Source organism: Megalobrama amblycephala, linkage group LG1 (genome assembly GCF_018812025.1).
Source record: "Megalobrama amblycephala isolate DHTTF-2021 linkage group LG1, ASM1881202v1, whole genome shotgun sequence".
In the NCBI taxonomy this organism is placed as follows: domain Eukaryota; kingdom Metazoa; phylum Chordata; class Actinopteri; order Cypriniformes; family Xenocyprididae; genus Megalobrama; species Megalobrama amblycephala.
Window position 1 is genome coordinate 27,082,007 of NC_063044.1, and position 20,484 is coordinate 27,102,490.

Consider the following 20,484-nt stretch of genomic DNA (forward strand, 5'->3'; position numbering starts at 1 on the left):
ATCTCTCAGTCATGGCATTTTCCATTTAAGCTCTGATTTATCAGAAAAGAAAAAAAAGTGTATATTTTTCAGTTTTCACTTGAATTCTACTTAATTTTTTTATAATTTTGATGTGTAATTATCATTATCATTTTTATTAGTTATTAGTTTTTATTTGTATTATTTATTCATTTTTATTTATTAGTTTTAGTCAACTAAACAAAAATGAGTTTTTTTTTTTTCCCCAAGTAACGATTTTTTAAAACTTTTTTTATGGTTTAAGTTTTAGCTAACCATAATAACCCTGGTCTGCACATGTGAATTTTCCCTGTATGGTTAAAAGCACAGCTCTGATTCCCTGTGACCCGCCAACAGTACTGTATTTGCCCCTTTTGCCAAGGTCAGAGTACAGCGTCTAAAATATCTGTCCATTTATCTTGCGGTGGTTTCAGTGAGCATGACAGTAGCCCTGTGCTGTGTGAAGACACCACTAGTGTCAGCAGTTTCCCGAGAGAGGGTGTAAAAGAGACACTACTCAGAAAAGATGGGCAAAGCTGAAATCAGAGCTGCTGTGTTCACAAGCTCCGTTTGAATCAGACACCATATGTCTTCCCATCCCGCTTACTGCCTCAATGGGCATATTGTTCCCCTCTGGGGAACGTGTGGGTTGGGAAAAGCTCCAGGATCAATGTTTTTGATGAAGGGGGTGAGCAGGGCTCAACAAGTAGCTAGTTGCTCAGATTTGCAACATGGACACTTCTTAGTTATTAGTGGATGAGATCCAAATGTTTAAAGTCGACATGAAATCAAAATTCACACTGTAATTCATATTTTCTAAATGGATGTTTTTGTAAAACGATTCATCCATTTGTTTATTTTTTTATTTGACCATATAATTAATTAAAATTAAATAATTAATTTTAAATTTAAATGTTTAATCAAAACCTTCCTGTGAAATAACATGCTTCACAATGTGTCACAATACGGAAGAGAAGTTCTGTCAGATACTTAAGTTTCATTGCAACTTTAAGATGATTTTTTTTTTGTAATAGTTATGTAGGCAGTATAGTATCACACTACAAGAGAATCATTTTATCTGTGAACCATTTTATATGTTTAAAGGCATGTCAGGTAATTTTTTTTTCCTTCCTATCACAGTGATTTGGCTTTGAGGAACTGCTATCTCACAACAGACCTGACTGTCAAAGTAGGAGACTATGGCATTGGCCCTACGAGTTTTAAGGTAAAACTTGAAAAGGCATCATTATTCTTAATATTTGTTTTTATTTTTTACTTAACTTTATTATTACGTTATTTTTTTCTCTCTCCTTGCAGGAGGATTACATCACCACAGAGGATGACCAATGTGTTGCACTGCGTTGGCTTGCCCCTGAGCTGATTGGTGAGCTGCATGGGGGCTTGATCACATCAGAACAGACTAAACCCAGCAATGTTTGGTAAGTAATTCAAAATTATAGTTATGTTACAATTACTTGTTTAACGGAATGCACTTTTGCAGTCTCATGTCTTTTGAGATTAAAAAAATATGTGGAGGGAAAAGGTAAACGACGATAGCAATGTTTTGGCCTCTCACAGCAATCAGCAGATGATAGCACTCTGTAATTGAGGTACCACTACACTTGTCTGAAAGCAGGGTCATACATTTTAAAGGTTTATGAATCACTCAGACTGACCAAATGATGGCTTGGATGTCAGCCAGCTATTTCATGAGCATATTAGTTCATCTTATTACAGATTCTTCTATATTAAAGTTGAATATGGATAATGGATTTTTAGTGTCTTTGTTTATTTTTTGGAAAGTTGATTTGAGTTATATTAATGAATGACCTAGATTGTAATAAACAGTTTTGTTGTTAATATGCTATAGATGTAATGTAGAATTATAGGTAATATAATTGAATAGTAACATTACTTATGTTCATAAGATTTTTGTCTTTTCAGGGCATTGGGTGTGACATTATGGGAGCTGTTTGAAAGTGGAAAGCAGCCGTATCCTCACTTGTCAGATAGAGAAGTGCTCCACCATGTGCTCAAGGATCAACAAGTCAGACTTCTCAAGCCACAACTGGACTTACCATACTCAGAAAGATGGTTAGTCCTTCACAGATGCTTCTATTTTTATAAACAAGATCAGTTTCTCTCTTGAAACTTCTTAACTCTATGCTTTGGTCTACAGGTTTGAAGTTCTACAGTTTTGTTGGTTGCCTGCAGACAAGAGAGCCACTGCTGAAGAGGTCCACCGCCTGCTCACTTACCTCCGTATGCAGGGTCAGAAAGATGTGGAGGATGACTTCGAGCAGCGCTGGAGCTCTCTCAAACCCAATCCTACCACTCGTCAGGCCACCGTCAGTCATTCCTCCTTCCCCATCCTGGAGCAGTTTGATGACGGCCGAGAACCAGACGAGGTGCTCACTGTCACTGAAACGAGTCGTGGACTAAGTTTTGAATATGTGTGGGAGGCAGCCAAGCATGACCACTATGACAGCCACAATCGTTCTGCCTTGGACACTACTTTGAATTACCACAGTATGTTCTTTCCAGTGCCAAGGCAAGATATTCAGGCTCATTTCCCTGACACTGTAGCGCAAGCAGAAGATGGCAGAGTCCCGGAAACCTTGCCAGTTTTTGATGCACACAAAGCATCCTCTGGAAATGACTATTTTATTAAGTTGGAGGAGCTAGATGAGAGTGAAATTGGGATGGGAGAAAGTGAGGGTGCTGAAGGTACCAATGCTTCAGAACAGAATCAATATGTAGTTTTGCAGGATGTCCGATTGGATGAATCCAGTACAGATGCTGATTTCTTCCATCAGAGCATTGACTCAAAAGACTCTTACCTTCAGGACAGCCACATATGGTCCTCAAGTGAACATGAGAGCCCTTACCATACTAACATTTTCAGTGAGAGTGATGTAAAACTAGAAGATACTCATTCATTCAGGGAAGGTTTCATGGAGCTCCCAGAGATGAATCTACCGAAGAGGGATTCTGATGGTGAAGCTAATGGTAAAGAGGCAAGTAATAGTTTTCCAAAGTCTTTTTTAGGGGTTGGACCAGAAGCCATTCATCTAGAGATCTCTGATCAGGACACTTCAGATGTAATGAAGCTTCTTAACACAGAGAAACTGGCTGAAAACTTCTTGTTTCTTAAAGATAACAGCCTGATGAAGGACAAGTCTGCGTTCTCACAGCCCGACTCAAAAAATATTCAGGAGACCATGAGCTCCATTATTGAGACGGATGTCTCAGATAGTGTAAACCTTACAGGTGGGTCTTTGAAATCAGCTGTGAATTCTACGCAGCTTAAGGATGAATTCTTGGACTTAGTCAGCCCGATTTTAGAAGATTTTTTGTCGCCTTTGAAAGGAAAAGAAACAATGGTGCCTTTTGATATATTAGTAACAGGAGAAACCTGTAGCAACCACCTGCCAGACACAAATGGCTCTTTGCATTCCCCAAAATCTGGGATTTACTCTTCTTCTGAGTCTACCTCTGAGAGCGTTGAGGTCATTGTTGACAGTCCATCTGATAGTCATCAGTCCCTTGAAAGTGCCACTACAGATACACTACATATGTGCATAGATGCCAAACCCCCCAGCCTTGAAGAATGCTTTGGAGCCTCAACGGAGAATGGGCAGTATGAAGGAATCATCGACACAGCTGTACTAAGCTTTACTACTTCACCTGTTGGTGAGTGTACAGAAGGTGGCCTCACTGAAGGTCTAACAAGTAGTGACTCAATGAGTGATATAATGGAGCTGGACAAGAAGACGGCCAAGGATAGTCTGCCCTCAGAAGCCATCGATCAAGATCAAGAAACTTTATTGGACAACCATGAAACTCAGGACATGTCCTCACTGTTGGTTTCAGACTCCTGTCTTGACCAAATAAGTCAGGACAGCCTTCTTGATGATAGCACCTTATCCACTCTTCCAACCATTGAGAATTCGGCTGAAACGCCAGATTCATTAGATTCTTTGGACATGCATAGGGACGTGGTGCATGGACAGTCATTGGAAAATCCTGTTAATAATAAGCTTCAACCCCCATACAAAGCCGCTGACAGTGGGTATGAAACCGAGAACTTAGAGTCACCCGAGTGGAACTCTCAAACAGTCTTGAGGGATTCCCCTGAAGAGAATGAGATGGGTAGTGCCATGGAGCCTGCAGCACTGGTTCCACCAGAAATTGTTGTGTCTGAGGTGGACAGTGTACCTGATGTTCAGGTAAATGGTGGTAGAGTTGATCACCAACAAGAACTTGGTGAAGTTTCCTTGGGAGGAAACTACCGAGACTCTGCTTACTTCTCAGACAATGAGGAGCTAGATAAGAAGAGTGATGAGGTCAGTGGAAGCAGCACAGGAGATGCTTCATTTTGGCTCCAGAGCAATCGAGAAGCTGGTGAAAGTCAAGGAACTGAAGCTGTTGAGGAGCAGTCGGTGTCCGAGATATCCCCCGATTCTGCAGGTCCTACTTTAGAATCGACTGATGGTGATGTACAGGCTATAAGGACTCCTGAGTTGGTTCACACCACTGAGGAAGATTGGAGCCAGGATAAACAATTGACTGTTGATGACTCAGACCAAACTCATCCCCATGCAGCCCCAGAACATGCAGCAACATCCGCTACCTCAACACAGCCCTCAACAGACGTCAAGGTCCATGCAAAACTAACAAGAACATATGCTGGGGAGGGAACAAAGAAAAAAGAGCCAGATATGGAGGGGAGGTATTTAGGAAAGCTCGATGGATCCTCGCTGGAATATGGCACTGAGGATGGAATGGATGCTGATGAAGAAGATGAGAACAGTGATGAGTCAGATGAGGATATGCGTGCCTACCGATTACACAGCTCTAGCTCTGAGTGCAGTGAGGATGAAGTTGTGCACCCGGTACCTGTTATCATCTCGGACGACAGCAGTTCCCTCAACCTCAAAAGCCTGCTGAAACCCAAATCCCTTCAGACTGCTAAAACAACATCAGAAGAGGGCAGCGATGGAAATAATAGACGTGGTGTGTCGTTCTTTGATGACGTCACTGTCTACCTTTTTGACCAGGTCTGATGTTTTCCTTGCATTCTTAACTCTTTTTAAATACAACTTTTAAGAGAGGCTTTTTCTATGCCTGATTCTCTGTTTTTCAACCAAATAGGAAACTCCAACAAAGGAACTTGGTGAGCATACTCTTGACCCCAGTAGTCAATTGTCTGATTTCTGCAGTCCGGTGTCCTCCTCCAACTACCTTAATAGATTTACCAACTCTGAGAGCTCCACCGATGAAGAAGGTAATGACTGTGTTAATTTTCTTTTTTACATTCTACATCAGTGTTTCCCAACTGTCAGCACACTTTTTGGATGTTATTATCTGACACTCCCATTTCAGGTCTCGTGCTCTCCCCCAATAGACCTTTTTCACAAGAATCGGAAATCATCACTTCAAATTATTTGTTAAATTTCGCTCTTAATGAGAGCTCTGTAGTCTCAACAATAATTCACCAAGAACGTTCACACATTTTCATGACATTTAATTCGTAAAACGACTTTGATTCCCGAGCTGGTTTTGATTGAGGCTGGTTCTTTTACCCGGCGTGGATCACTCCGGAAGCCAAAAACACGGAAGTGTGAAAAAGGTCTATTCCTCCTCTTATACTATGCCCTAAAAGTATTCTTTTGAGTCTTTTGAGTGTGTAGCAGATGGCAAGTTTTGGGATATTCTTCCGTGTCTTAAAATTGTCCCCTGTAGTTACCTGCATTCTGTCACCATAAAGCAGCCTATCAAACATCGTGTCACAGTTAACATCATCAACAGTGCTTCCTACAATGTCAGAGAGAAAACAAGCAGCACATTGATCTACAAGTCTGTTTTTTGCATGATGGATTTAATAGTGACCAAACATTTCTGCTTTGCTATTGTGCTATTTGTATCTTTATTAAAATTCACGTTTTGCATGTTAAATATAACACAAACAACATCTTTTTTTTAGATTAGATATTGATTATTAGTTACTCAAACCCTTTTCAGGGTGTCTCTGCTTAACTGTCGGTCTCATGCACATACGCCATGCTGCTTGTTCTTTTTATTTGTTTGTACTTCTGAACTGAATCCTCCTCCAAAGCACAATGGGTTGTGGGCAATTTTAGCCGTTATAGTGGACACAGATCCACACTGCAAATATCTACCAGAAATAGTAGACCACCCGGTGATGTTTCAGCATACTTTTTTCAACATACTATGCTTTTGGACACATTTACACTTTTGTCACATACTATTTATGATGGATAGTATGCACATTGGGACGCAGGGTGGAAGTCTCTACTAATGAGCCAGTGAGTTCAGTCAGGTGTGTTTGATTAAGAAGGCATTCAAAATATGCTGTGTGGTGGATACTTCATGACCGGGGTTGGCAAGCACTGGTCTACATTTTAACTGTGAACCCATTAAACCAATGGTACTTAACCTAAGGCCAATCAGAAACCAAATTTCTAAACATTTTGGTGTCTCTGTGGATTCAATTGACCCTTCACCAGGAGTTTGATTGACAAGCGATCTAACCAATCATAATGCCGAATCCGCCATTTTGTCTGACAAAGCAGTCAGGAGTTAGATTAACCTCGGTGGACTTGAACTTGAAAAATGGTGTTTACTGACGTCTTTCCGCGTTTGAAACAACATTCCTTCTCATGTTCATTCATGTTTATATGAAATGAACTAGATTGAACAACAATCTGTCATGACACAAAACGGTTTTTATTGTTCAGATTTCTTTAAAAAATTACACAGTTTGAAAGCTGGAACTTTGTTTAATATCATAAGTAACCTGCTCTGTCTTGTCTGTCGACGTGTTGTCAGTGTCCTCTTTGCTCCGCGATGTATTTTTCACTCTGTGGCGTGCCATGGCTTGTCGGACAAAGCAACAGTAACTAAAGGGGGCGGGTCTTTACGAAGGGTCAGTTGTTTTAAAATGGACATTTTCAAAAACCAAAAAGAAATTTTGCACTTTTCCTCAGCATTCGGTGCAAAGAAGTTAACTGTAATCAAAAGTACACTGTAATCAAAGAGCCATGGGAGACTTGCAAGCCTCAGGTTGATTACCAAGACTTTAAACCTTTGGATTTGTTTCACAGGTGGTGCATTTGAATGGGATGATGACTTCCCATCTCCAGAGCCCAATTTTCTTTCAAAAGCAGCCAGTGATCATTCTGCCAGTCGGTCCAGTGGGACCTCAGCAGCTTCTAAGTATTTGTCGCCACCCCCTGCGAACCGCACCCTGGAGCAGAGCTGGAACAGTCCCTCCAACTACTCACGCTTCTCCATCTCCCCAGCCAGCATCGCTAGCTTCTCCCTCACCCACCTCACAGACTCCGACATTGAACAAGGGGGTAAGTTGAACCCAAACATCCACACATGATCAAACAGTAGTGAGAATCTGAACTTCTGAATCTTGTTTCTCGTTTTCTTTCTCAGGAAGTGGTGAAGATGGAGAGAAAGATTAACCAATCTATCGGCCACGTATAAATGTTGGAGAAATGGATGGAAATATTTGCTTTGAAGGCTTTGATTGCTTCTCAGGCAGCATTGGTATTTATTTGAGGTTATGAAGGGGACTGCAGAAACTAAGCTGGTGGCATCCTGTGATGACTTCCTGTATTCTGCAAATGATTTGCAATGTTTTTCATCAGTGCAATTTGGAAGAAACTTTGCTTCACATATGCTTTAGAAACTTTCACGCGCTTCCCAAGTGTCCTGCCTCACTTCTTTTTTTTTTTTTCTTTTGCTCATATGCGTTTCTTCTTAGTGTCCACATTTTACTTCAGAAGTATGAAGCTGAAATTTATCGTTTAACCAGAGGACTCTCTCTTAAACACTAATGAGCCAATAGACTCAAACTCAGTTGTGCAATTGAAATCGTACAATACTTGCCTTTTTATTTTAACACACTGGATTTTAATTTTTTTTAAATGTGAAATCTAGTGTGACATGCTTATTTATATGATTGTGTAATGGATTAGATGTCCAATAGAAGCAACACTCATGTCAGTATGGGTCTCCATAGATATTTTTGTACAGTGTTTAGACTGTTCAGTCATAGCAACAAACCACTTTCACCCAAGCGACAACTTGCATAGTTTCAGTGACATGTTTTGTATTAAAAAATGTAAAAGTCAGGATACGAGCAGCTGAGTGGTTTCGGACACGAGACGCTAATAAGTCTTAAAGTAGTGAGCAGTCTTTGTCATTGCAGTCTATTCATGAGGAATACTTAAGGAGTGCTGCATATCAGGGCTTTTTGCTGAAGCTTTGGCAGATTGTATATTGAATGGGCCATCGCAGTGCCTCTCCGCCCAAATGAGGACGCCCTGCGTCTTCATCCTTTCTGAACTTAGTTCAGGTTTATGTTGTGCAAGTTTTATTATTCAGTACAAAGAACATATCAAGGTCATATTTCACCTCAAAATCAAAAGAAAGTAACAAGAACTTGTATTTCGCCAGAAAATGAAGCCTATTTCTAGGATGAGTAAAACTTTTTCATTGTGGCATTATTTCATGACAATTGAGCACATTCCTCCCCCCTACAAATTCTCATTACTGTGATGTGGAAAAAAGTAATGTTATATTTAAATTGTAAAGTGTTTGTATTATAATGGTAGTTTTTGTTTTACTGAGTTGAAAAAGTTTTCAGTATTTCTCTAGATTTTGGATTGAAATGTGACCCAAGACATTCTTTGTGAGATTCACCACCAAGTTGTCATTGTTGGCGGTAGATTGATCTACATGTTCAGCGAGTAACTCTGAAAGCACTAGTGGTGCAGAGAGACTAGCTAGCAACTAGCTGGACTTCCAAAGGCGATGGCTGCTTGTAGCATTGAATAGGAATACTGTTTAAAAGAAAAAAACAAAAGAACCTCCTTAAATTTCTGATTCCCCTGTGTTAACCTTAAAGAGCAGCTTGTAAACACTCAAGGGATTGGAAATGATTTCGTTTTTCCTCTTTTTGTGCATGTATTATTCATTGGACCTGAAAGGCAATTGTCATGGGTCATTTGAATCATTTATATTTGCCAATCTTGCTGCTCAGAATGCTTTTTCCTTGGGTTGACAATGACCGTGATCGACTGATGTATATATAGTAGAAATCAAATCAAGGTGAAACTACACAATCAGAGGGAAGAACGTTCGACATCACAGAATATTTCCTTGGTTCAATCTGGAAGAACGTTGATTTTGGTTTGACACTCAAGATTATCTAGAGCCTGATTATTTGTAAAGGTTATTGCTGGAATAATCGGGTTCATAGCTTCTACATCCCCTTGTAATTCAGTACAGTAATCTCTATGTTTTAGATCCGTTGAATATCTGTATTACCAGCACTCGATTTCAGTTCAAATTGAAATTTTATGAAAGGAAATTCTTTGGTTTTATTCTACAGTATACTTTGCTTAATCTTGCACATCTTTAAAGTGTAACTTAATGTTGAATTGTTCTTCTGTATATAAATGTTTAATTTTGTCTGTAAATTGGGTATGATGTTAGGAATAGGTACGAGGACTGATTTTGTAATTTAAAGCTAAAATGTGACGTCACGGGTGAGAAGTGATCGAAAAAGACAAATTAATGATGAAATAAATGGGGAAATGCAGGTCATCATGTCCTTGTAACCTTGTAAATTTTAAAAAAATGGTGATATTTTTACTTCATATTGATGACGATGATCATGCCCAGTGTCATTGAAGGAATGGTTTATAATGAATTGCTCTGTTTATTATGGAATTAAATGAAAATGAACTTGTCTTGTATTATTTTCTTTCTTTTTTTATTCACAGGTTCAAGCAATGGTGTGAGTTTGGGGAAAGATTGTCAGAGCAAGAACAGATGGGGTAGGGTTTAGAAAACCTGTTTTTATTATTATTAACTTGAAATTTATGTACTTAAACTCACAAAGAAGAAACAAGCTGGTGCTTTTTAACAGATCTTTATTGGAGAAAAAAGCATGTCCAAAGAAAGATCACAGTAGGGAAGTTGTGTCCACATATACAGCACTGTCTCTGATTATGTAAGTGGACTATTTATATTATTTTAAAATAATATAATCAAACCAATAACAGAAAATGGGCATCTACAGGTTACAGAAAAAAGAAAATGTGACATGCTCAAAACAAAGTGATATCAGTGGGTCGGGTGATTCAACACATGTACAGAAATCAAAAGAAGTTCAGTCACACCCAGAAGCTTATTTTCACAGAAGTGAAAGTTTGTTATTCAGGCAAGTAGAAAAGAAAAAAAAAAGTCACATTTGGTTGGAAGGGCACTGGGCACAGAGACAGGAAGGGTGTCAAGAACAGCAAGCTGGGACATGCATTCAAGCATGATGAAGTTGATGATGATGGTATCGGGTGAGCAAAATGACTAGCAGCTCACAGCATTCCCGTTCACCTGACTCTGAGTCCGACTGGGCATTGGACTGCGCTGTGCCATGCGCTGAGCCTCTAAAGAGTTCCCTCTCACAGACAGGTGCTCCCAGCCGCCCTGTGTAAGTGCATTAGTTGAAGAAATGAGACTTGGTGTAAAGATTTGTTGACACTAGGTCTAAATTAGACCTTATGTAACTTGCATAAATTACACTATTTTCAAAATGGGAGGATAGGTTGTTTTTTTTCCTTCATTGTTTGGATGCTAATCAATTCAGTTAGCTTTTGGAACTCTTTTCAGAGGAAGGCAAAATTCAGGCATGGACTTCATGTGAACAGTGATGGAAAGACTTACCCCGATACCAAAGTCCCAGCTCAGGCCTTTCGGCTGCATGGGCTTCACTCCCAGTCTGTGGCATACAGTTCCTGAGCTTTCTAATGGATAACCTGCCACTTTATCAGCAATTATCCAAACCTGGACAGATAAAACATCACAACCACTTTCCAGTTTCACAACCATCAAACCTGTAAAACTTTGTTTTATACCAGTATCATGTTATTATTCATATTTGGGTAGTTAGGGTTCGATCTGGAAGGGAGCTGGTAAACCTCAGGAGGAGCGTTCCAAGGTGTAGATGGAGGAAAGGTTAGTTCTATAACAAGAAAAGGCAGTATAAAGTAACAGTGAGAAAAGGAAACAATAGTTCCCAGCATACAGAGCTGTGCAGCCTGAATAAGGAGAACAACAAAGGGCCTAAGATAGAGCCTTGTGGAACTTTTGTTAGGTCCGATACCTTTTCATTTACACACACAAAGTGGTAGCGATCTGATTGGTAGGATTTAAACCAGGCAGAAAACTTTTAACTCTTTGCCCGCCACTGCCACCATTTTTGATAATTTTCATAAAACTTTCATGGCCCCCAGAATATATTGTTGTATGAATATCTAAAAGAGCCTCTGCCTTTACACAAAGCAATGCTTTTATTGCTTGTTTCTGCTTCTTTTTGCCTGTGTTTTGATCCAGAGATTTTGTACTCATGCATAATAGTGGAAAGCCGGAAAATTCTGTCAATGGCAGGGAAGCGTAGTAATTGTCCAAAAATTCCATCAATGGCAGGGAAAGAGTTAAGAAATGGCAACAGCTCTCAAGCCTGTCTAGAAGAATAACTAGCGAAGAAAAATAACCCCAGTTGCATGACATAAGAAGATCATACATACAGTGCACAGCATAAATGAGTACACCCCCTCTGAAACTTCTGAAAATCAGCAATTACTCAATTACTTATTAGACATGTTAGGGTTCTTTAGAGATATAATGTTCCAGCAAGTCTGCTTAATCAATTACCAAAGAAGCATGTCAAAATAATTCAGGAAAATAAGATTTTCTTATCAAGGTGATAAAATGTTGTGTAGCAAAAATGAGTACACCCTCCTAAAAGTTACTAAAAACGAAATAAAAATGTTCTGGTGTAAGTTTAAGGCAATGTTTGAACAAGAGGTAAGTATGTTGAACCAAAACATTTAAAGAGAAGTAATTTCTTGACAATTAAAAGTGTTATATATCCCACTGAATCATTCTCAGACTTAATGCTGACAACAAAGGAAGCACTTGGGAGAGAACTGTAAGGAGACTCATTTCTTAGCACAAAAGAGGACAGTGCTACAAAAGGATTACCAAATCATTGTTTTAAGTATGAAAATATAGTAAAAGTAACACTGAAATTCAAAAACAATGGACTTGTGACAAGGCCCCTGAAATAATCAGGCCTTCATTTTAAGCTTTCATTTAGTGATGAGGGATTTTTTTGCTGGACAAAGAGCAGGAGAAATACCAAGCAAGTGTCTCAGAACCAGCAAAAGCTATGAAGAGTGTGACTGTTTATCTCACAGAGTAAGATGCAGCCTGCAGAAGTGACATGTATGGTGGTTCTCACTGGAACTATCTACTGTAGCCAAAGCACAATAAAGTCAGTTAGCCATTTCCAAAGCCCATATTTACAAAATATCGATTCTGGGAATCAATAAATCATTTTGGATCTAACAGCATCCAGAATGTTATGGTGTTGCTAGAGGAGGAGTACAGTGAGAAGTGCCTGGTTCCCACAGTAAAGTTCAGTGGTAGTAAAGCTCTTATATAAGGATGTATGAGTGCTGAAGGTGTGAGGGAGTTGTACTTTATCAGTGCTGTCATGAATTCCCACACCACTGTGTAATTTAATACACAGAAGATGCTACCCTCTCCTCATTCCCTGCATTGTTGGGCATTTTTTCAACATGACAATGAGGATATGCATTCTCCCAAGTTGAAAAACCTTCTGTATTGCACTCAATCTTAACACTCTTGAGCACCTGTGGGGGATTCTGTAGAGACGAGTTGAGCAACACTCCCCATTAAAGATCAGGACATTTAAGGAGCTCATCATCCAGGAGTTAAACAGGACAGATGTGACAATTTGTCATGAACTTGTACACTCCGTGCCAAGAAGGGTCAGAGCAGTATATTCAAAATTATGGAGGGCATATTAAGTGCTAGAATATTATACATTTGTTGAATTAAATCTAGGGTGTACTCATTTCTGCAATCCTTCATTTAAACAGAATTGGCTAATTCACTTATTTTGTGGCTATTAATGACATATATTTCTCAGTTTTTATTATGTATATGTTTAATACATTTTAGTTTTGCCATCTTTCCATGAATTGTATTAGTGATCATAAAGAAAATACGTCTTTTGTATTTGTTCAGAGGGGGTGTACTCATTTATGCTGTGCACTGTAACTTTAACATGTGCAGTCTCAGTACTGTAACGGGGCCTAAAGCCTTGACTAGAATGCTTCAGGAACACCGTAGTGCAATTATAAAACCTTCCCATGTGTACACTTTAGCATACTTTTAAAAAGAGTACTTATTACAGAAATAACATACTTAACATGTCTGAAAACATTATTCAGTTTACATTTAATTGCAATTAAATGAAAATGTATTAGTTTAAACATTAAATGCAGTTAGCTGAAATTAAGAGTTTTTGACCCAGTTAAGTACATCTTAAAGGTGCAGTATGTAATATTTTCTGTCCGCTAGAGGTCTATTCAAAACAAAGGTGTAGCTTGATGACGGCAAGTTTGACCGTGGAATCTTGGGACATGTGGTCTTTACCTCAACGGACGGTGCAAAAGAATAGGAATAGGACTTGTGAAGAAATCATGTTCATGGATGTATTATTAACATTACTGTAGTATGAAGCAGAGCAGGAGCGAGTGTTGTGGGAGCTGAACGAGGACACTGGAGCGATTGTGCAACACTCGCCTCACGAGCAGCAAAACTTTTATTATGTCACAGTCGCCGGCGCAGCTTCCTGAGTCATGAGTATGAGGTAACGCAGCTCTGTTTATCATATTAGATACATTTGAGTGTGTTGAAAATGTTACTCTGTGCGTTCGCTCGGCGGCTGCTGTGAGACACTTGTTTGAGACACACTGCAGTAAGATAGATCGATTTTAGAATATCATAATAAATGCTGGATGGCGTGTGTTGATAAATGGCATGCAATTAATTTTAAAACGTATGAATGGAGAAAATGCTGTAATGCTGTTACTAAAAATAAAGCTGCATCTGATTATGCTATGTTAGCTACTTGACAACATAGTGTTTTTCTCTGAGGCATGATAAAGCATGGTACTCGCTAAAAAATCAAGAAAACTGATTTAAACAATAAGACTAAATGTGTTGAGCTATATAACAATAATTAGTTTTCTGTCTATAAATATTTCAAAACAGTTGTTCCCTTGCCTATTAAAACATGTAATATATTAAAGCGTTTTTGGTGTTACATGGGTATGACGCAATTGACAGGCGACTCCTCACACGTCCCGGAGCCTTGGTTAAAATTGCAATTTAAATTTACAAATAGTTTGAAACATTTGGGATATTGTAAGTATTCAAGTGAACAAAATATATAACACTGGCCTACTGGTTTTTGGATATTTTACTGCAAAAATATTACATATTGCACCTTTAACTTGTAATTTCATAATTATTTTGTCTTTGAAATATGGTTAAACTATACTGCTAAATGTGCTGAAAAGCATTTGTGGTAAACTAAAATATACTTTAATATAATTTCTATAGATAATATATATTTGTAATTATACAGTTTTTTAATGATGAAGTTGCAATTTAGTACAAAATATTAACTTTAAATGTAATATTGAATAACACTAAAGTCAAAATTATAATCAAGTACATTACATGAACTGCAGTATGGAAGTCAACACATGACCATGATAAGTAAAAGGTTTCAAACCTGGTCCAGTGGTCCAACGGTCACCTTGCACACATTACTGGAGATGAGTTCCCATGCAGAACCCTGAGGATAGCTGGGTGTCAAACCCTGTCTGTACCACAGATTACCTGCACAAACAGACTGAGCTCAGACTTGACTGGAGAGAGATCTGCTCTATATGTGGTACAATGTTTTGAACAGCATATTGATTACTGCATACTGCACATTGTGTACGTCTACTATTTTCCTGTTTAGTATTTGAAAGTATGCAACGATAAGACATTTCAAATAACAGTGTTACATTGACGTCATCATGTTGAATGTTAAATTCAGTGAGTGTCTTCTAGTTCTTTGGAAATTATTAATCCTTCTTTGTATAAAAATGTCCTTTGATTGATAAAACAAATCAAGGAAGATGCGACTGATATTTGGGGCTGATATTCATATATGACACTGGAAACAGAGCTGAAGTTGTACTCTGTTTGCAATCTTATTTTGACATATATAGCTGACCATTCAGGTATTCCAAACAATTCATACAAAGAAAAATGTGCATACTTTGAATTGACACACTTCATAATGAAGAAAGAGTTATTAGGAGCTCATACACCTTGGGCCTCATTTATAAAATGTTGTGCAGAAACAGTCCTAAATTTGATCTTACGATCATTTCTCCGATGTGCATACGTGTGATTCACAGAATGAACGTACACAGAAAACGAGCATACGCCTCTCTTTCAGATGTGAAATCTATAAATCGCAAATGATCTTGAACTTGTGTGCAGCTGAATGGTTTCAGTTCTCTGCATTGTAAACAAAACCTAATTAATGTCATTTACATATAAAAGATCACCAGTCATCATCCAAATTGTTTAATTTTGGAACCGTGAGCTGCAAAAATAGCTTAGATTTCCAAAAACCTGCAGTAATCTGACAGGAAAAGTGTGTACGTTTGCTCAGACCCTGATGTGGCTTGAAGCACTTTTCCACGTTAAAGACTGTTTTTATAAATATGAGCGTTGGTGTGGATTTAAGCGTACACACACTCTAAGATCAAATCTGTGTGTATGCACACTTTATAAATGAGGCCCCTTGATTCAACCAAATAACAAAAGAAGTGAGTGGAAACAACTGTCTCACTGTTTTCATCCACAGCATAAACGGAGGTCCTGCCCACAGACACCTGTTTCAGCATCTGCCTTGGAGGAGATGGGATGTGGTACCAACACTCACCTGAAAAAGGAAAGAAATACACAATTAAATGAAAATAAACCATGAGTAATTTAACAAAATTGGTGGGTGTGCCTTTCATTTATTTTATATGTAAATAATGACATTAAAGGGTTAGTTCACCCAAAAATTAAAGTTTATTCATTTAGTCATTTATTACTCACCCTCATGCCGTTCCACACCCGTAAGACTTTCGTTCATCTTCAGAACACAAATTTGATATTTTTGATGAAATCCGATGGCTCAGTGAGGCCTGCATAGCCACGTGACTTTTCCTCTCTCAAGATCCATTAATGTACTAAAAACATATTTAAATCAGTTCATGTGAGTTCAGTGGTTCAATATTAATATTATAAAGCGACGAGAATATTTTTGGTGCGCCAAAAAAAACAAAATAACGACTTATTTAGTGATGGCCGATTTCAAAACACTACTTCAGGAAGCTTCAGAGTGTTACAAATCTTTTGTGTCGAATCATGATTCGGATCGCGTGTCAAACCGCCAAACTGCTGAAATCACGTGACTTTGGCGCTCCGAATCATGATTCGATACACTGATTCATCTGTGCTCCGAATCTTCCTGAAGCAGTGTTTTGAAATCAGCCATCACTATATAAATCGTTATTTTGTTTTTTTGGCGCACCAAAAATATTCTTGTCGCTTTATAATATTAATATTGAACCACTGTACTCACATGAACTGATTTAAATATGTTTTTAGTACATTAATGGATCTTGAGAGAGGAAATGTCATTGCTGGCTATGCAGGCCTCACTGAGCCATCGGATTTCATCAAAAATATCTTAATTTGTGTTCTGAAGATTAACGAAGGTCTTACGGGTGTAAAAGGACATGAGGGTGAGTAATAAATGACAGAAATTTCATTTTTGGGTCAACTAACCCGTTAAGTAAATAAGGCATTTTTCTGAAAACAAGAATACAGTAACTTTATTTTTTTTAAAGAGGCCATTATTATGCTTTGTTTCAAAGTCTTGATTTGTTTTTGGGGTCTTCTAGAATAGGTTTTCATGCTTTAAAAAGTAAAAAAAAAAACCAAAACATTATTTTCCCCATATTTGACATTGTTGCAGCACCTCTCTTCCCAGTCTGTCAGTATTGCTCTGTTTAGTTTCTGACTCTATGAAGCCCCTCCTTCTGAAAAGCACACTGTGCTCTGATTGGTCAGCTGGATCAGAGTGTTGTGATTGGTCAACTGCTTCCAGCGTGTGAAATGTCACACCACTTACCATAACTGCAAGTTTCAACACACTAACCAACTCAACCAGGCCCCGCCTCTTTATTTTGTGTATGCCTTGAGCGGGAATTATTTAAATGAGGAATACTGCCGTGTTCATTCCCAAAAGAAAACTCAAGACTACAATGGAGGTGTTTCAGGGAGTTCAGAAACAGTGTTATTGATATAGAGAATAACTCCCGCTGGAGTGACTTGTGCAGACCTTTGTCATGCTTAAACAACATAATTACACACTAAAGAAAGTTGAACATGTAAAAAAGTAAAACAGGACCCCTTTAAAAGACTAATACTTGTTACTGTCTAAATAATTATTTATTTACTATGTCATATGGAATATGCTGGCAAGGCGACAAGTGTCAGCCTATTTTTTATCGTTTGTTAGAAAGCCATGATATGTTTTTATATAGTAAACAACTGAACAAGTGTATGTCCCAACATACACCTTCAACACTTAAAACCATTTTTGTCAGAAAGTTTTTTAGTCAATCATGACTTAACTTGTAATCGTAATGAATTGTGAGTATCGCATTTATCAAACTGCAATAAATTGCTGAAATTCGAAATCCAAAATCATCATTTCCTGGTTGAAATCGTCACACAACATCAGGGTGACTCTCACCAGCTGGATTGTGGGCAGACACGGAGCCCCGGTAGAAGACGGCACCGTCCCTGGCGATGGCCCACACCTGGTGGCCTCCTCCTATGCAAATGGACTTGAAGGGCTGGTCTGTCCCCACATGGAGCCAGGAGTTGCCCTGTGCTTTGACAGAGTCAGAGGTTAGAGGACCACAACAACTCAACAGAAGAGAGGAGCTGGCCAGAGAGCGATATTCATTCTCTGGCTACTGATATAATAAAATGTCCCTCCCCTAAATCAAACACTATTTTCCAAAGTTTGGTGTTGTTAAGATTAGATTTTGTTCTTTCGGTCACATTTTAAGGAATTACACCATTATAGTCTTTTTTCATCACATTGCTCATAGTAGAGGTCTTCACAGATCCACTTGGATCCAAAAACCCAAGGGACCAAAACTTCAAAGAGTGCCTCAGACATGGGTCACAGGTTTTTATCAAGCTATCACGTTTATTTTTCCCATCCACTGGTCACAAATGAAAGCCAAACTCAGAAATAACTTGTATCCATCGAGCAGATAATAATATAAAGTATAACTACATAAATAAATGAAAGTAAAATAGGCTAAATACTGTCGGGACGGGTTGGACTCAGGTCTAAAGGTGCGTTCACGCGGCCTTGTAATTCCTGTAGTTACGAGATTCTAGCTTGTAAAAAGCGTTCACGTCCTCGTAGAGCTCGTAATTACAGCTTGTAAGCTGGGAGTTTTCTGAGAGCTCCCACATGTACCACGTGGCCGCTGTACCAACTGACCGCTGTAGATTCATTTAGGTGTTGATAGTGGTGTCATGGAAACGCATAATTCCCAGTCCAAGGACCAAAAGGACGTGAACAGCTCCGAATATAACGTCACGTGTTGTCATCTCAAGATTCCGGTAAATACGAGGTGACGTGAACGCAGTATAATTTTATCAGGTTTGTCTCAGGTCGCGTTTTTCATTTAAAAAAAATTTGGGACTGGATAAGACCTCTAGCTCATAGAGGCTTTTTTTTTTTAAATCAGCATTTAATTATGTTTACACTTTTACTGGCTATGCCATACTCTATAATTAAAAAAAATACAAACATATTGCCTGTATATATTAAAAATACTCTAAATAATGTTGTGTGATGTATTTGCTAGTTAAGACTGGTATTAAACATTTTGCATTGATTTTAACTTCAAGAAAAGATACAATTTTGTCAGTTATGTGAGATTTATTTATAAAGTCCCTATTCTGGGACTCGTGCCATTCAGGATTTGGTGGTATCTCAGTGTCTATGGTGATTAATTTGGGCCTGAGGTAGGAAAATATGATTTCTTGAGTTCACCTTTTCAAATGAAATGAAATGTTGGTGAACAAATGGCACTGTTTTGTGAGAGTGTGTCTAGGATAGGAACGTGGTTTAGCGCTCACAGCTGGGTTGTTGGTGGTGACTCCCAGACGGCACAGCACATCTCCCTTCTCACTGATGGCCCACACAGGAACCTGCTCCAGGCTGCACTGAGCCAGACACGGCAGGATGGTGACGTCAGTCAGAGGGATCGGAGCAACCTTCTGCCAGGGGCCAGTAAGGCTGATCTTACACTTCCTGTGAGAAAGAAAAAATCTGCAATAGCTTTTCTACATCCTTTCCTATACAAAGGGGCTCTGGAAGCCGATTTCTGCCACATGAGAAAACAAATCATGCTCTGGTAAGTCATTATGACATAAAAAGTCACAATTATGACGTCATAATTATGATAAAAAGTAAAAATTATGACATACCAAGTCACAATTATTAGATAAAGTAAAAATTATGACACAAATCAATTGTGAGATTAAAAAGTCGAAATACGTCATTATTATGAAATAAAAAGTCAAAATTATCACATACTAAGACAAATTATTACATAAAAAAGTAAAAATTGACATAACAAATCACAATTATTAGATATAAAGTCAAAATTATGATACAAATCAATTATGAGATCAAAATATCAAAAAGTCAAAATAAGTCATTATTATGAAAAGTCAAAATTATCATATACTAAGTCATAAATTCGACTTTTTGTCATAATTGACAAAAAAAGATGAAATTATGAGATAAAGTTGAAATTATGATATGTTGACATAATTATGTCATTAGATGAAAATTCGAAATTATGACAAGTCAATTATGAGATTTAAAAAATCTAAATTATGAGTCAAAAATATGACTCATAATTATACTTTTAAAATAATTTCACATTTTTATCTCAGAATTATGACTTAATGTCATATTGACTTTTTAAGTCATTTAGAATTTTTGTCATAATGTCGACTGTGCCATAATTGTACTATAATATCATAATTTTGACTTTTTGTCATAAGTATGACTTTTTAAATTATAATTCTGACTTAGTATGCCATAATTTCAACTTTCTATGTCATAACTTAGATTTTTTTTATCTCATAATGACAGTATGTCATAATTTTGGATTTTTGTCATAATTTTGGATTTTTGTCATAATTTCTAATTTTTATGTCATAATTTTGTCTTTTTATCTCATAATTATTACTTAGTATTTCATAATTTCAAACTTTCTATGTCATAATTTAGATTTATTTTAATCTTATAATGACAGTATGTCATAATTTTGGATTTTTGTCATAATTTCTCATTTTTATGTCATAATTTTGTCTTTTTATCTCAAAATTATTACTTAGTATTTCATA

The 20,484-nt window shown here is 37.8% G+C and overlaps 2 protein-coding genes across 6 annotated transcripts in view; one reads left to right on the forward strand and one right to left on the reverse strand.

The window, feature by feature from the left end:
* Window positions 1–9,787, forward strand: part of lmtk2 (lemur tyrosine kinase 2) — a 47,081-nt gene extending 37,294 nt beyond the window's left edge. For both annotated transcript variants that reach the window (XM_048187041.1, XM_048187049.1), the window contains exons 8-14: window positions 1,138–1,222; window positions 1,315–1,436; window positions 1,942–2,091; window positions 2,177–5,057; window positions 5,152–5,284; window positions 7,125–7,379; window positions 7,465–9,787. In XM_048187041.1, the coding sequence (XP_048042998.1) occupies window positions 1,138–1,222; window positions 1,315–1,436; window positions 1,942–2,091; window positions 2,177–5,057; window positions 5,152–5,284; window positions 7,125–7,379; window positions 7,465–7,493 (3,655 nt within the window). In that variant the 3' untranslated portion in view covers window positions 7,494–9,787. The remainder of the gene's footprint in view (window positions 1–1,137; window positions 1,223–1,314; window positions 1,437–1,941; window positions 2,092–2,176; window positions 5,058–5,151; window positions 5,285–7,124; window positions 7,380–7,464) is intronic.
* Window positions 9,788–9,954: 167 nt separating this feature from the next.
* tecpr1b (tectonin beta-propeller repeat containing 1b) overlaps window positions 9,955–20,484 on the reverse strand; it is a 53,868-nt gene continuing 43,338 nt past the window's right edge. Inside the window, exons 20-26 of one of the 4 annotated variants that reach the window (XR_007184494.1) lie at window positions 19,204–19,378; window positions 17,792–17,927; window positions 15,830–15,922; window positions 14,711–14,817; window positions 11,016–11,059; window positions 10,762–10,881; window positions 10,503–10,524 (exon numbers count right to left, since the gene is read on the reverse strand). Coding sequence is in view for 1 of the 4 variants with exons in the window: in XM_048187061.1 (XP_048043018.1) it covers window positions 10,405–10,524; window positions 10,762–10,881; window positions 14,711–14,817; window positions 15,830–15,922; window positions 17,792–17,927; window positions 19,204–19,378 (751 nt within the window). In the remaining 3 variants the exon portion in view is untranslated. Of the gene's footprint in view, window positions 10,525–10,761; window positions 11,060–14,710; window positions 14,818–15,829; window positions 15,923–17,791; window positions 17,928–19,203; window positions 19,379–20,484 lie in introns of those variants that run through there. The other 3 variants (XM_048187061.1, XR_007184495.1, XR_007184496.1) reach the window with 3 other exon arrangements.